At 35.5% G+C, this 17,838-nt stretch overlaps 1 protein-coding gene and 2 long non-coding RNA genes across 3 annotated transcripts; 1 reads left to right on the top strand and 2 right to left on the bottom strand.

Moving 5' to 3' along the window:
- Positions 1-680: 680 nt before the first annotated feature.
- Positions 681-1,712, bottom strand: LOC125480103. Its single transcript, XR_007260490.1, has 2 exons — positions 1,091-1,712; positions 681-736 (listed from the first exon to the last, which is right to left on the bottom strand). It is a non-coding gene; the product is annotated as an uncharacterized LOC125480103 (long non-coding RNA).
- Positions 1,713-6,351: 4,639 nt separating this feature from the next.
- On the top strand, positions 6,352-8,269 carry LOC103962181 (abscisic acid receptor PYL4-like). Its single transcript, XM_009374858.2, has 2 exons — positions 6,352-7,276; positions 7,990-8,269. Exons 1-2 carry the CDS (start codon positions 6,615-6,617, stop codon positions 8,006-8,008), a joined length of 681 nt encoding a protein of 226 aa, XP_009373133.2. The 5' UTR covers positions 6,352-6,614; the 3' UTR covers positions 8,009-8,269.
- A 4,174-nt stretch (positions 8,270-12,443) lies between these two features.
- On the bottom strand, positions 12,444-13,791 carry LOC103965098. Its single transcript, XR_669965.3, has 4 exons — positions 13,716-13,791; positions 12,762-13,175; positions 12,550-12,673; positions 12,444-12,458 (listed from the first exon to the last, which is right to left on the bottom strand). It is a non-coding gene; the product is annotated as an uncharacterized LOC103965098 (long non-coding RNA).
- Between the last annotated feature and the right edge of the window lie 4,047 nt (positions 13,792-17,838).

Here is a 17,838-nt window from a genome sequence, read left to right as displayed (position 1 = left end):
TGGTACGTGGGACGGGACGGAACAGAGTGGGACAAGGCGTTCCGTTCCACGTTTGGTGCGCCTAAAATGGGTGGAACGAGCTGTTCCACTGGACGAGTTTTGGGTGAATTTTCGTTCCACCTCACCCCCTGGAACGACTAGTTCCACATCCGTGGAACACAAAATTATAACCTCTCCGTCTCCTTCTTCTTCCTCCTTGTTTCCATCCGAGGGCATCTTTGCTCCCGCTCCGTTCCGTTCCGTCCCATCCCGTCCCGTCCCGTCCCATTCCGTCCCGTCTGCATACAACTTATATTTCAAGAAACCCCAACAGCAAGTTACTTGCTTGAACTCCACATACGACGTTTTTGAGAGTTGAGCAAGTTAAAGCCATAGGAAAAGGGTCGTACGAATATACTCATATCCACCCAGCATCATTAAGATTAAGGAACAAACCATCTCAAACATACCCTCAACCACAACGCGCTCTACAGCACTGGCACACCCATACTCTGGCCAGAATCCGCGATCGCTCACTCACTTTTAATTGCACTACTTAGACGTATTACATATTAACCCCATGAATTAATACAACTACAATGTCCGAACTTTACGACTCGTAAAATCAGTCATAAACAACATTATGCGATGCGTTAATTTAACAGGCAATGCAAGTAAACAGAGCCAGCAGAGAAAACTAACCTTTGAATTTATTAACCAACCATTTGGCTCCTCCTTCGACGCTGTTTTGCAATGACTAATCATCAGACAAACAATGTTAGCGAAAAGAACGTCATAAAACCAAAAACAAAACAAAAAAACCCAAATTTGGAAAAGTATTAATCTTGACAATTAACATATCGAATCAATCAGCATTCAGGTTTAACAAAACAACATTTTAATGAAAAATTAACCTAAATACGATTACGAAAGTGGGTTCCACACAGAAAATTCAGATCCTGTAAAGAAATCAACTTTGGGAACCAAAATCATCATGAACCCAAAAAAACCCTAATTAGATCCTAAGTCAGATTAAAATGATCAATTGAATAACATAATTAAATTAAATTGAGATCCACAGATAGGGTAAGGGAGAGAGGGAGAAAGGTACGTTGAGGTCGTCACCGACGGAGCCGAGCTCCTTGGTGGCCTTCTGGTTGAACCAGTAGGATCCCGCCTTGTTCAAAATCTGATCCATGCGAATTGCCTTCTCTCTCTTTCTCTCTCTAGAAGAAAACCGTTCAGAATGTTAGAGAGAGAAGAAGACCCCTGGCTCTCTCCCTCTCTTTTTTCTGTGCCTTGACTCTGAAGCTTTCTCAGAAATTATCTCCCACCCCTAACTGTCCGTCCAATTTTGGGGGAAATTTTCAAGGATGATGAGTCGACCCGCCATCCACTCGTTGAATTTTCTCTCTCCCTTTGTTGGCACGCTAACTCGTTTTCAATTTTTTTTTTTTTTCTTTTTTTTACACACATGCGTGTGTGAACTGTCGGGTCGGATTTCGCTCTTGACCGCGCATTGTCGTGAAATAAAACGACCTTCGTTTGTTGTTATTTACTAGGATTCTTTTCGGATATTTTTTTTGAGAATTCTCAATATTCTTAAATCATATTCATTTATTGTGTATTAAACAATCAGTTTTTATTAAGTATTTTTTATATTTAATTTTAAATAAAAAAATTTATAATGATTCATGACCGCACGATGTTTAAAGGATTTCTGAGATTCTTAGAAAAAGGATCCGGTGGGAATTCTCTCTCGTTATTTATTGCCTTTAATATCTTTTTTTTATTTGGTTATCAAAATGTGTATTTTTTAAGTTATTAATTATTAACCTATAACCATGGATAACCATCTTGCCACCTGTTGTCTCAATTTTTTTTTTTTTAAAAAGCTATTAATTATTAACAGGAGAGGAAAGTTCAAAACTATTAAAATAATTTAAAAGATGAGAGAATTTTGAATCCGAACATATTGGTGAAAACCCAACACTCTTATCTACTATAATATTGGTCCGCATCTTTATTCCTTTATTATCTTGAAAAAGCTTGCTTTTAATGTCCAAATTGGTCATTTGCAGAAACTAAAACAACTCCATCCGGCAATTAACTCAATTGGAACTACGGTTTGAGAGGTAAGTCTAGTGTAAAAGTATTTGAACTTATTCGTTGAGATTCAAAACTTTTTTGGTTTTGCGTCGTTTTTTTTAAAACCTGAATATAAAAAAAAATGTTGCACCATGTTAACGTATGATCCTTTGAGACCTTTAAAACAGTATCTATACAGCTAATTGGCTTTTCTTGGTTTCTAAAGGGTCACTGCCCTATTAATAGGAAACGAAACGAGCAAGAGGACGATGACAAGTTAGCAGTTCCATAGCTGTCGCATGTCACATGGGATGTACATACATCAAGAACGTCACGTACGTTGTTTCAATGCATGCATGCATATAGACTTGATCTCGGTGCTGCTGTGTCCGTTGTGCATGCATGCTTGCTCATTGCCACTCGTCATCAACCTACATCGCGCACAGTGCACCGAAACCTTCCCCCTCGTTCCCTCTCTTCCTTTGATATTTAGAATTTTCCCACTCTCTTTATTCAACGTATTTATGAAAAGGTTTAACAACTTGTATCAAACCCAATGCTTTTGTTTATATATTTCTATAGATATCCAACTACATTTTAGCTCAATGTTCGCACAATTTGTAACCACTTGTGCACTTTATAATATTATTTCAATTGTACCAATTGTACTAGTACATGTCTTATTTTATTTTATTTTTTTATAAACATAAGTCATTTATTTTTTTATAAACATAACTTTATTGGCCGCCCATGTTTTAGTTTCTAGTTTCTTTGGATGCTCCACTATCTTTGCAAATATACCAAATCTAACCCTTAATAAATCAAACTTTATTTCATTAAAAAATGAAACTTAAAAGCTACCAATTGAAAAGAAATGTAAAACTAAAATAAAAACAAACTTCGTTGTTCCAGATTCGATGTCATGTGGGGGTTTAGGTAGTATTGTGGCTGGGCATGGTGGTTGATAGTTGTAGTCCTTGTGTAGATTCGAGAAGGAAGGAATCGGGTGATGGGATTGGGGAGTCGAGTTAGGAGGATGAGGTGATGCCAGAAGTTTGAAACTAGAATAAGATAGCAAACGACCACAATATATTAGGTATGTTTTTAAATGTCAAGTGGAAGGAAAGCAGTGCTTTTAGAAGAATGGAATCAATCCAGAAGAGAAATCAAGAAGCAAAGATTGAATAAAGCAATTTGATTAGTACTTTGAAAAGAAGAAACCAAGTGGTTCAAGTACTTTAGTTGAAAGATATATATCGAACTCGAGAAGAACACACTGGCACATACAAATTTACATATTTTGTGTACTTCGTCTATCTTAAAGAGATTCAAAGTTGGAGAAACTGTCATGTGTAGTCCAATACGCAGTCACGTGGGAATATTAATATAATCATGTTGTAATTAATGGCTTATGCATCGAGCTCCTTTTTAGTGGAGAACCTGTTTCAACCTCAGTGTACGTAAAATAACAAGACGATAAAGTTAGGGATCACATATTTACCATATATATTACTGTCATATTTTGGAGAAAAAAGAGAGAAACAATTATGAATAGAAGTCCTATAATATAGTGAATACATATATATCCTACGATGGTTCGATGTATTTTTTGTTTTTGTTTTTAATAAAATGAAATCCGCCACTTAGTACTACGGTCTAGCTAGTGGCATCCATCTTCACTTGTAAGTGAGAGAGCTTAGATTCGATTCTAGTGAAAAGATGAATTTAAACCACCTTATTGCTAACCCATTATGAGACTTAGCTTACTCCCCCACCCATTTAGTATAAATAATAAAACAAAATCCTGCACCTACTATATCTTATTTGATGATATAACAACTCATATTATCCACTTATATTATTATTCATAAATGAATAAGATGCACTGCGTACTTGACGAAATGACTGTCGCACTTACTAATATCTATAAAACTTTGGCTCCAAGTGCTTGGAAAAAACGGGTTTCAATACGAACAAGCATGGAGTGGAAGAGTAAACCCTGGCTAACACGAATATGAGTATATTTAATAAGAAAGGGACGAAGGATGAAAGGGTTTGGTGATCGGTTTGGTCCAAGTTTTTATTTCTCAACATTTGTCTTCACGCTCAGAATCGGGGTCTGGGACTGAGTAAATGCTTATCCTATCCCTGTGGGCTGTGGCTTCTTGCAACTTGATCCCAATTTGGCATTTGGTAAATTCAAATTGGTGATCGCATTCTAAATAAGTTGGTAAATATTAGATATATATGCAATGACCAAAACGCCATATTGGCTTATGTCGTATAAACTAACCGAGATTAGGGTTTTGCACTGTAAAGCTTCTAATTTCGTTAGGGTTGTGGAGTTTCCATCCAAAGGACCACCGGCAGTCATGAATTTGAATTATATATGGTCCAATTCCATCAAATTGAAGCAAACTCTGTCGCACCAACCGGTGGTCCGGCCGGTACCCTATGGACCCTCATGTTCTTAGCACTTGAGACAAACACCACCATGCAAAAATGTCATATATGATGAAGCTTATGTTGCATGTGAGAGTGAGACTTGAGTCCCATCTCCGTGACCAATTTCTTGCTTAATAAATCATCTCTATATGCTTTGTGATGCGATATTTGCAAGAGGTAAAGGATTTTCACACTTTTTATTTTACACGTTTTTATTTTTATTTTTAGCATCTGTATTGAATAACTCAGAGGAAAAAATAAGAGATGAAATTAATACGGTACGCATAAGGAGGAAAGATGAGTATTGAAATAATTTTCCTTCATTTCAGTTCATAGCTTTTTTGAATGAAATGAGTATTAAAATTATTTTGATTCCAAATTTTTCTTGTGTACAATAACGCTTGGTGATTTAAATTATTTTGATTTCTGACTTTAACTATGTGTTCGTTTATAAAAACATCCACAATAAAAATAATGTAGTTTGTACATAACAATCCACAATTTGATATTTCAAAACAGTGAACTAAACTGATAAAAGAGAATAGTCGATGTTAATCTATTCACTTATAAACTCTCCTTAATATTAGCTCCCCTCATTTTCTGGAGAAAAAAAAAAAAAAAAAAGCTCCCCTTAATATTCATTATCAAATACCTAAATTTCAGGAATCAGACCAACTATGAAGCTAGTTGATTCAATTTTTCTTTTTTTGTACTTTCTCTGTTTCTAAATTTTCTCATTTTTCACTTTTCAATTTCTATTAAGTAAACATGTTCTTATTGTTGGAGCGTGCCAATCTTGAAGGCTTGAAGTTGTGAGGCCCAACAACTTTGAGAAAAACTTAAGTGTGCCGGGAACAAGGTTTAGTGCACCAAATGTCACAATAATATTACTTGAAAAATTATTTTTTAAATTTCTTACTAATTATATTATTACATTGTTGTACTAGATTATGTTCCCGACACTCTAAAAATCTCTCCAACAACCTTATAAATTTCAACTACAATAAATCCTAATGTACCGTTTGGTACATGGAATGTGATGGAACGAAGTGGAACGGAACACGCTCATCTCACGTTTGATGCGTCAAAAATAATGGGATGCGCTGTCCTACATAACGAATTTTGGTTAAATTTTCATTCCACCCCATGGAGCACAAAAGTAAAAAATTTTAAGATAAAAATTATAACACGGAACCTTCATTCCGTTCCATTTCATTCCGTTTCGCCATATCTGCATACCAAATGGAACCTTAAATTAATCAAATCATGAGTTGGTAATGATATTTAAATGACATGATAACATAATTAATCCCCGTGTTCTTTTTTAGGAGGGTCAACTTGTTATCCATCAACTTGTGTGGTTTATTTATTAAAAGAAAAAACTACATGACTGTTACGAAAACCGAGTACCGTGAGAAAAATTATTTATTTAAATGACATTGCAAACTATATAACGTATTTGTTGATATTTAAAGTATTATGTATATATTAATTAACATATTTATTTTTTATGGATAATACATCATATGATTTATAAATATAATTTAAAATTTTGATTTTTCTAGTATTACTTTAGATTAATACTATAGTGACGCTATTTATACATCTTATTTTACTTTTCATATATTATTTTAATTTTTAACCTTGAAATCAAATGATTCGAAAAAAATTAAAAGATAATAATAACGCAAGATATATGACAGATAAAAAAAAAAATAAAAGAAAAAGTGCAGATTGCACAGCCTAATTTCAACCCGATCAACTTGCGTTTATTTTTTCCTTTATTTATTCCTTTTCCTTTTTGGCTTCTAGGACCAACTTGTTTCTATTTTATAAATTATAATCCCCCACATGAACTTTCTCCAATTTTATATTCACTAATTCTTGGCTTTGAAATTTGCAACCAACTCATCTCTCTGTTTGTGCGTGATAGAGAGAGAAAGAGGGAGTCCTTAAGAATTAAGATCTCTCACCGGAAGCCAGAGCAGAGCAAGGCAGAGAGCCTCCCACTAAAGCAGAAGCAGCTCTCCAAATTTACAATATATACCCAAAACCCAAAAAGCTATACCACTTTAAATCTGCTCCAGAGTGAAATTACTCAAATGCCTCCCAACCCGCCCAAATCATCAGTCTTGATCCACCGTGTCCACACCGCTACATCGAACACGGCGTCGTCGCAGTACCAAAGCCAAAGAGGAGGAGGATCTGCTGCACTGCTACTCAACAACAATAGTAATAATAACGGTAAGAAGCGGGCCACAGTACCGGAAGCCGTGGCGCTGCACCACACGCACGCGGTGGGGCCCAACCAGTGCTGCTCCGCCGTGACTCAGGAGATCGCTGCGCCCGTGTCCACCGTGTGGTCGGTGGTGCGGCGCTTCGACAACCCGCAGGCGTACAAACACTTCGTCAAGAGCTGCCACGTCATCGAGGGCGGCGGCGACGTTGGGACGCTGCGGGAGGTGCAGGTGATATCGGGGCTGCCGGCAAACAGCAGCACGGAGAGGCTGGAGATCCTTGACGACGAAAGCCATGTCATCAGCTTCAGCATGGTGGGCGGGGACCACCGGCTGTCGAACTACAGGTCGGTGACGACACTACACCCATCGTCGCGCGCGGGCGGCGGGACGGAGGTGGTGGAGTCGTACGTTGTCGACGTGCCGCTCGGGAACACAAAGGATGATACGTGTACGTTCGTGGACACCATTGTTCGCTGCAACTTGCAGTCTCTCGCTCAGATCGCCGAGGATTTAGCAAGACGCAAGTAATGATAATATTAATCATTTATTAAAATTAATTAATCATACTTTAGCTACTAGCTTAATTAGCTCCTTCATCTTCTTTTGTGCTTGCACGGATTAATTAGCCTCATAAAACTATCGTGAATGTCTATGATCGAGGTTATGAGCTAGTCATCTGTGTTTGTACTTTTTTTGGCCTTTCCGCCATCGTTTTGTGATTTTAATCCGATGAAACAGCTTCAATGGTTCAATGTTTATGGCTTTAATCGGTGCTATTACTGTGCGTGATATCCATTAATGTCGAAAAACTGGCTAAAATGATCACTTTTTCAAATTTCAATGGCTGAATTGATCATTTTTCAAATCGAGTAGGATTCTTCCCTTCAAATTCCTCAGTCATAAGCTTTCAAATAGGAGGAGATCGGAGAAGAAAAGAGCGGAGAGAATCTTTCTCTTATTTCAATTTGTCAATCTTCAATTATATGTGTATTAATTCAACAATTAAATTTGATTTTTGAGCATTTAGTCAATTTTTTTTATGATTTTGTTCGTTTAATTGGAATATTAGGGAAATTTATAATGGCAACTAAGAAGACATGTCACATTATTAAAATTTAAAGAATGAATTGTTGTATTTGTAAGTATGATCTGAAAAAGAGCAAAAGCCATGGTTACTGCTGCCTAATGTTTTAAATGGTTGAACTTTTCTGACTGCTATGGGTAATGGTAATGGCAGTGCTGCTGACGACCATTGAGGCAGTGGGCAGCTAGCTGCATGGCTAGGTTCTCAAGAACAAGACCACTCGACCGACGTGTGCATGTCACAGCACTGGCATAATTAGTTAAGAGTAATAGTAATGTAGTTTGTGTAAATTCTTTGTGTATTATATTTTGTAATTTAGTTAAGTCCATGAGATATCAACTTTATCGTTGTATCGATGTAATTGTGTTTTGTCCGTGAGATATCAACTTTATCGTTGTTTAATGCGCAAGAATCAATTGCACGACTTTTAGGATTTCGTGACATGCAATGTAGATGGTATTGATTAAACATATATGATGTAGATTAAGCTGTTAATCAGATTGATATCTTATTAAGACATTCGGAGGCCATGGGCTCCTTAAAGTGTTTGGCTTCGTCTTTCCATGCTCGTTGGGCCTTGAATTTCCTTTGGATTTGTGTTCATTCGTAATTGTCGGGATCAGGAAGAATCATGCATTAACAAGGATTTGTAATTAAGTGCGTTGTATAATAGTGTTACACACAAAATCAAGATTCAAATACTAAGAAAATGAAGCTCATCTTCTTATTCTCTGCTAATAATTTTCTGATTAATTTTGAAGAAATAATAACTAGAAAATGGCAGAGAAAAAAGTGAATAAAATTGAAAATGAAGCCGGCTATTTATCCCTCAGTGTTTTATTTTTCCCCCGGTAATCACGATCAAGCAGAAAATGACAGAGAGAAACGTTTCTAAGAAAACCTAGAAAAACAGGAGAGAATATGAAGGCATATATATATTGTCGTCTTGTATGGATGGTATCGATAATCGAGTAGAACGAAAACATGTAGGAAAAGTTTGCATTAAAAAATGGTGAACAACGTGACAGGAATCAAATAAAATAGCTTAGCTGCCTCTTTCGCTTGCAACTTGCACTTTTTGATAGCTTTCGCTAGCTGTTCTTCCAAAGAAAAGAAAAGGAAGGCCGGATACATGCTAAGCAGTTGCATGCAACTTGCTCTCTCTCTCTCTCTCTCTCATTGTCATGATTTTCGTGTTAAAGAAATGCAAGTTGGGGGGTGTTGGTCGATGGATCGGTGGCTGAAATGTGAATGGTTGAGTTTTGAATATGTTTGAATAGAGACTATTATGTCTAATCTGATTTGCAAGTTGGTAAGCAAGTGGGACGGAAGACAAGGCTCTCTCTCTCTCTCTCTCTCTCTCTCTCTCTCTCGGGTATTCTTGTCAACTTTTCCAATTCCTTCACGCTACCCATGTATGAGCCGGTATATGACCCATTCCATCCGTCTGCTCTAACTCTTCGTATATACACGAGGGAGGAGAATTTTCTCTCCTTTCTTTTTTCTTTCCTCTTTCATCATCTTCTATTTGAACGGTAATGGTTAAGTCATATTAATATCTTATATTAATTTTTTATAGAAAGAGAAAAAATTAATAGAGAATATGAGAGAAGAGAATGTAAGGGGATGGAAAGAAGAAGGAAGAGAATCTTAGTCTATATATGAGAAGGATGCTTCCCTTTCTTTCGGACTGGTGCATCGAGGGAATCGTACGGTTCAAATCTTCTACACTTATTTTGTGTATAGTTTTGTGTAGCTTATATTATTAATTAACATGTGTTAAGTTTATGATAATAAAAGTAAAAAGAATTAATATATATTAGTCAATAATAAATGCCAGATATTAACTACACACAAAATAAGGGCACATCTTTGAACTTCATCTTGTCGTATGGTTTCTTCGCCTTTTTGCATGGAAATTATTGACTAGGTAGAGAGATCACATCATCACTCGATCATGACCTAGCAGGCTAGCAGCAGCTGCTTCCTTGAAAAACTCATGATGTAACACGCATGCCACAATTATTTTGCTTGAAGCAAATAGGAGTAATGATATTTGTGTCACATTTTCGGACTATTTTAAATGATATTTGGTATAGATAGTTACATTATTTAAATTAATTAAATTTTTAAATTTAGTTCATTATTTAATAAATTAATAATTAAAAAAAATTAGTTAATTAAATGATGATTATGGTATACGAGGAGTTTTTTTTCTTCTTTTTCTTAGCTTTTACAAATTTTTCAAATGATATAACTGTTCACATTAAATACCACGTAAAATGATATAGAAATATAATATAAAAATATGATATGAATAACATTACTCAGGAAATAGTACAAAAAGGATTGCCTTCCTTTTCCGTGTTATGATGGTGTTTATTTGGGTCATTGAACGATCACTACGTAACGCGCTGTTTCCCGTCTTGTCTTGAAACAAATTAGGACATCTTGAGTGGGAGATAATCTCAGTAGATAACCTGCTTTTTGAACGTTTATGAATCCCCTAACACAACAATAATATGTCTTATTTTTAGAATATATTAATAAAGAAGGCCAACATAATTCTATAATATTTTGAAGTATAGTGTTTTATGAACACTAAAAATCTCATGAAATAAAGTTAAAGCAAACTGAATTTACCACTATGGGTTCGGCAAAAGAACATTGACTTGTCAATATTTCAGAGAAACATGTTAACGGTCTGCAACTAACAACATTGATATTGTTCATCCAAAGTACATCTTACAGCTTATACAACGTGACATGTATGAGGGTTTTGGACAAAAGTCATCGGTGTAATTAGTACTAGAACTACACAATACAATGCATAGTCCCCCTTAAGATTACACCACTTTGTCCATCCATATCAATTAATGCATTTTTATTATACAAATTACATAATTTAAATTGTTTATTTTTTTTATCATCACTTGAAGATCATACGTGTAAAAAAAAATTAATTAAATTAAAAATTGTTTAGTAATCTTTATTTATTAAATAAAGGGGCGTTTAGATTTAAATGCCTCGATGTTCTATTTCTTAGATTAAACATCTATACCTTTTAGAATTTTTATTAAACATGTTCCTACATTTTAGGTGTCAAATATATTATAAGTATCATTTTTTTAAAAGGAAAATTAACGAAAAGTCTTCAAAAACTTTCGTTTTAATGAAAATAACAAAATAAAGATGTAAGTGAATAGTATCATGAGTGACTTTTCAAGGTAAAAATGTCTTTAACGTTAAAAGTGAACAGTACCATAAGTGTTTCATTAAAATTCTTTTTTTTTTTAATGCAAAATTACACAATTTGCCATATATATAATGTACCAATTAGTTAATAATTATCCAAATCTCCTAGAGTCTAGTAGACACTAGAGATAGTGCCCATGCGTTGTTGCGGGATTACAAAACGGATATTAAGAATGATGAAGTTTGAATCAAAGGTGTATAACGGCTTGTGAAACTGATGGCATTCAAACAAAACTCTGAATAAAAGTAAAGGAATAGGGAAAAAAAAAATATGGCACATACCATTTGTTTGGTGTTAACCAAAGTCATTTAAGAATGTCCATTAAATTGTAAACGACAATAGAAATTGAGGATCATAAAGAATTAGACAAAATCACATATTTGAAATGAAAAATTAAAGCTGCCCAAATACCAAACTATTCATTAAAAAGACTGAAAATTTAATATTAGATGAGTACATCAGTGAGTTTTGTAAAATGAAAGCAAAAAAACTTTTTGTTACGTCAAAATTTGATGTCATTGAATCAAACTGAAAGTATAGTAATGTTACTAGATTTTTTACTTCAAAATTTGATGTAATTGTTTAGGAAACAACTTTTATATGCATGAACTTCATCCTATTACCAAATGGTTATTGGAAATGGTTTGAGTTATAAAACCTGACTCTTATCAGTAGTTAGGATCAAATGCTAGGTAAGAAATTCTTCAAATCAAAGCAAAAGAACTAAATGGCTGAACGGGTTATATACCTTCAATAAACATTGATCGTTCTTGAAAGTGAAGAAGAACGAAACCAAACAGCGATATGAAGAATCTAATTACAGAGACAAAATTTGTAGGATGAAAAAAGAGAATTTAAACGTAATGTGTAAATGAAAAATCTAAAAATGAAAAACAATAAAAAGAAAATGAGAAAGATCAAGAAAAGAGACCTTACCATAGTTTAGACGAACGTTACTTCAAAACAACTGCAGGGGGAAAGTATACTTAACATCATGCTGAGAAGATGTAGAAATGACATGACAAAACATCAACAACATCAAAAATAGGGAGCTCACAAAAGGGTTATAAAGAAAATGTTTAATTTGTACAATGCAGATACAAAAGGTTAAAAGTTATTTATTTACATACAAACAAAAAATATTACAGACATGTGTTCGATTTTAGCACTTGGAATCACCTTTCAAGTGCAACCAACATTTGGATACAAAAAATTGGCAAGTGCTGGTCTATGTACAGGCAAAATATATTTACATCGCAACCAAATAAGATAAATATTGTTTGATGCATATTAACAAAAAACCATCAGAATTTTTGGGCATTGCGGCCAACTTATGCTATTGCACTGTCCTTTTTGAAAAACCAACCTAGTGAAACGAAAGAAATTAAAAGGGTAAGATCGTTATTAAATATCTTGTCTAAAAAAAGAAAAAAAAGGCAACTTTAAAATATAGTGACCTAGCTTCTTTTTGGAGGAGTGGAGTTCAACTTTTCACCAGTCGGGGATGACTTCTTCTTAAGCAATTTGATTGGCACTTCATCCAATTCTCTTGGATCTATGTCTGAAATTTCCTCGGCTCTACTATTTTAAATGGGTTTTCCCAATGTTAAATAGTATGAATATATGGAAATTTAAAATTTATAGTTGCAAAAGTTGTTAGGGCACAAACCTTTGTTTGTCGGTGGTAAAAAGAGCTCTCCTAATTGATTCCCTCTTCCGTTAATATGATTGCTCAGTGGTTTCAGCTGTTGAAGTAGAAGATGAAACAATGGTGGAGGACACTGTGAGTTCTGTTGACAAAGGTTGCGGAGTTACTAGCTGCATAGTCGTATCCTCAGTCACATTATGAATGAGTACATCGTTCGTATGAAAAGTATTCCTCCTGTTGCCAAATCGTAAGTGAAAAACCTTCTTTTGTCCAATAAGCCTGAGAAACTCGTTTGGTAATAGTTGCTGGTCCACCAGTCTCTTATTCATTACCAGGTCTTTGCAAGGCATGCCAAAAAGTTTCTCGCCGCATTTACCGATTATCAAAGCATTCATTTCATTTGTTTCATCTTCGAGAATGAGATTAACTTTGTACCTACATTTAGAAACTCAACCTTATGATAGTTTTTGAGAATCACAAATTGCCACAAACTTAATACCTAAATAAGTAGAACTAAAACAAATCACACATAGGTAGTAACTTCATTGAATTATACAATGATCATATGTAACCAAATATAACAAAAAAGTAAAAGGAAAACGAAAGAAAAGGGAAAAAGAAAGTTTTGCCACAGCAGGAAATTTTTTTTATAAGATTTAGGTTTATATGATGTAAATGAGACAAAAACACAAAGCAAAGAGAAAAGAATGGTAACAAAAATAATTTTTCAAAGAACATCATGTTTAGGAACCATTCTGGACATCCATCGCAAAAACACTTCACAATCGAAAATTTTAAATTTTTTAAAGTGTGACTGCATAAAAAATGAAACTAAATTTGTATACTCCGTACTCAATGTCATTAGCCTTCTCTGTATCTATTTATTCCAATTGGCTAACAACAACAAACCACAAGATACCCAGAAAGAGCCAATTTTTTTATTAGGTTTGCTTTAAACATTCGATTTATCATTACCAAGGCGTTGGAATCTGGTTGGGATGTTTTTGGCAAATAAGCTGGCCACTGGTTACATCGTTGTGCATCTATTTTACATAGTGCGGGCAAGCATTGTATCACCAAACAAAGCGCGTGTCAAAGCGCTTAATAGATGCTTTGCACAGAAATGTGTCGTCCTGTAACATATTTTGTCACTTATTTGTAAAAGCCAGAATGAAAACACAATTAGTTCTGTTGAAAATGTTAAAATTGAATTGTCTAGTTTTAATACCTTGTGCATGACACATCCCGACCCGGAATGTCCACTAGGACCCCAAATCGAGCTGTGTTGGCCGACATTTGTAAGGTGACGAAGCCATACAGTGTGATAGTGTATAAAAAGTGAATAAATTTGAATCTAAAAGTGTCTAAATACCAGAGTGCGCTACGAGTGGGAGCGAACCCATTTTAACACGATGTTAGAGCATAAGTAAGGTACAGTAGTGTGGGTAAGAATCATACCCTTAAAAGTAGCCACCAATGCTAAGATTAGCTATATATCCTCGTCGATACGAACTCGGCAGTTAAAACCTGAAGGGATACAAAACAGAAAGTGTGAGTAAGTAGTAAAACCAAGCTTCCCAAAACTATTACCTTTCTAACAGTAATAACCCCTCACTGTAATTCCCTTATCCTTTTCTATAGGACAGTACAACATATATACATGTCCCCAAACCATACTCAGAAATGACCAAAACCACGGTATGCCATCAACTCCATCATACATTAATAAGTAGGCCAAATGAACTTAATCAATACAAAATGATATCAGTCAGAGTCATCTAAAATGATATGTACAACTTATCCATATCTCATCAATCATGGCTAGTATATAAGTCGGAGTCACCTCTTGTGACCTGTACGACTTATCCATATCTCATCAATCATGGCTAGCTAATAGCTCAATAAGTATACATGCACACGAGTCGGAACTACCTAAAATGGTCTGTACGACAGGGCTGGGTGTAAATAAATACGCTCAAGTGCTACGATCACGTGAAGACTATGCGAATAATCGCGGGTCACCTACGAGTCGGAACCACCTAAAGTGGTCTATACGACAAGACTGTGCACCTACCTTGGATCCAAGGTGAGCGTAAGGTGCGGAAGGTGAACATCACGTGAAGGACTGCGCCCAGGCCACGGGCGGGAGCACTAACACCGGGATGAAGGTTTATGAGCTCTCAATGCATCTCAATATAACATGTGCAACTCATGGCAACCAGTACAATAGTATCGAAGTTGCCTAACACATAACTGTAGTCATGCTATAACGCAATCGATTCAACTAATACCATAAACTCACCTGAACTTACCTGGGTATTCTGCGTTCACCTTTGCACTTGAAAGCATTCCCAATAATTATATGCAAGTAATATACATATGGATATACCATGATGCAATCTAATACTCAACCATGTCGTAGCATTTTCAATTATAAACAATACGGTGTGAAGTGTACAATCAATAACACCCTACTCCCGAACTACTTATTTTTAGGGATAATTATCCATGACAACCCAATTAACACTAATTTAACTTACTAAATCACAAAACGAAAACTTGCCTTTACCAATTTCCTTCGCATTACTCAATTTCTCAAATAAGGCTTTTGTCTCAAATATATTATGGCTGCATTTAACGTCTCGTTAGACTGCCTACGTACCCTAAACAGGGATCAAACCATTCGTAGTTCATATAGGTACTTCAAGCATTCACAATAATTATATGAAGGTAATATACCTAATCAATTTAAAAGTGTCGATAGAACTCTCAATAATATGTACGATAAAAAGGAAAAGATCCACTCACCTGGAGTCCACGCTATGATTCTCTAGTGCACGCATCGAGACGTCCTGATTGATTGGTCCTTGTGACTAATTATCAAATCACATCTCAGAACTCTTATCCGTAGAATACGTAATTCACATAAAACACAACCTCAACGGCATTCTAAAATAATTTGAGACCCATTGACCACAAGTCAATAGTCGATCAAAGATCGACAGTAGGGTCTACAACCCTTTATAACTTGACCCGGAAGATCCGCATATCAGATTTCCAATCTGCAACTCCCAACGATCCACAATATGTTTCTAGAATAGCATATTAAAATTTCATTACGATCCAACGGTCAGATCTCCGCCAATTGCCTAAAACAAGTGGCCGTGAACATTTATTTTACTAACTTACAAATCCAATTCAGGAAGATTCGTAAGTCGGATTCCCGATCCATAAATTCCTATTATCTTTAAATATTACGTATTATAATGTATCCAATTTTGGTGACGATCCAACGGTCAGATCGTCGATTCACATTTTTATCAAGTAACGTATCGTAAGGAATTTAGGTTCCAACGATCAACCTACATCATTCAAATGACAAAACTGAATTCAAGACATTCGACATAGCCTAAAAATAGCATTGGCGGCTCACTGGCCACGCGCCGCTACATGCGCCGCCCCAGAAAATTCAACTATTTCCAAAAATTCTCAAACTTCACAGAAATGAAGATCTCAGTGAGTGGAGCAACTTTCATACCTGCCACGAAGTCCAAAAGTGGACGGAAGATGGTCAATTTTGCCCACAAAGCCGGCGGGTGCCTAAAACTTCCCGGTGTCAATTCGTCTTCTACAGTGGTCCAACGGGGGCAAGGTTAGTTGGGTTTTACTCCTGGGATGATGGGCTACAAAGCCCAAGTGGTGGCATCGGCCATCACTTTGCCGATTCACCGGAAAATCAAAAAGAGTGGCTGGAGCACCGTTGATTTTCGTCTACTTTCGTGGCCTCAAACCGCCACGTACCATGGTTAATCAAGGTGGTTCTTGGGTGGGTTTTGTAAAGGGGAATGAGAGCTTCAAGATGGTGGTGGTGGCGTCGAAAAAATCCACCCGAATTGGCCGAAATCAACCTTGGAAAATAGGTGGTCGCGAGTGGATAAACCCACGGGAAAGCTGGGAGCTTTTCTTTTTTTCTTTTTTCTTTTTTTTTCTCTTCTTCTTTTCTTTTCTTCTTTCTATTTCTGATTGGGTCTCACCCTCTCCCTCTAATTTAATTGGTTCCTTCTTATTTGTGCCTAAAATCAGATTGGCCACTTTCACACAAGATGAGAATTCAAATAATTTATAACTAAACTTTAAATAGCCATTTTCAAACGTCCATAACTATACTGTTATAATCCGGACTCGCAAACGGCTTTCGTCTATGCGTTCACATCCACGAGTACTACGAGAATATGTTAAAAGAATAAGTCATACGTCTCTCTAGACGATGGTTAACATAAGTCAAAATCTTTGCCTCTATGGAATTTTCGTAAATTCACACTTTTAAAATAACATAAAAACGTAAAATTTGGAACGGGTTGTCGCAGTGCAAGTCCAAATCCAAAAACGCTAATTCATCAATCGTAACCCTTTTAGCAGTCTGCAAAATTTCAGCTTCGTTTGCTTGTTTCAAAGAGAGAGGGAGCATTTTCAAATGTTCTGTATAATCAGAAAACCTACAAGCATCAAAACATTTTATGAGTTTAACAATTTAAGAAAAAAAAAAAAACACAAACCATACTCCACCAAAAAGAATTAATAGAGTCTTATTTTGTTTTGACAATGAGAAATACACTCACACTGACTTATATGCATTGACTTCGAGGATGTCTGAATCAATCAAAAAAAGGGATGAACCAGTACTATTTAAAGCAATCTTATCTGCACATTGGAATCACAGCACCAAAAAAAAAAAAAAAAAAAAATATATATATATATTAATAAAGGTGGCTCATCACATTTTGTGACAAAAACTACATAATGGAGATAATGTACAATACGTAGATACCCAACTGTTTAAAAAGTTTTCATAAAATCATGGGACAATCAGCTGTATGATGTGGTGCATTCCAAACCAACTAAGTCATTCATAACACAATATTTATCATTTTCTAACTGTTAATGAAACACCGATGCTCATATCTACTTAACGGACATGGTTGAATAAAAAAGAAAACAAAGTAAGAAAGAGATCAGTAGCAATCATTAATGACTGATATATTAAGATGTTTCTAAACTAATTGACGACAATGAAGAAAAACATATAATGACAAATCGG

This window comes from the organism of the source record quoted next, unplaced genomic scaffold, assembly GCF_019419815.1.
Source record: "Pyrus x bretschneideri cultivar Hongxiangsu unplaced genomic scaffold, Pyrus_bretschneideri_v1 Contig317, whole genome shotgun sequence".
NCBI classification, from domain to species: Eukaryota; Viridiplantae; Streptophyta; class Magnoliopsida; order Rosales; family Rosaceae; genus Pyrus; species Pyrus x bretschneideri.
This window is presented reverse-complemented; position numbering and strand designations above follow the sequence as displayed.

What these genes read in the sequence shown, in the direction of transcription:
- LOC103962181 (XM_009374858.2), top strand. Translation starts at nt 6,615, where the DNA reads ATGCCTCCCAACCCGCCCAAATCATCAGTCTTGATCCACCGTGTCCAC.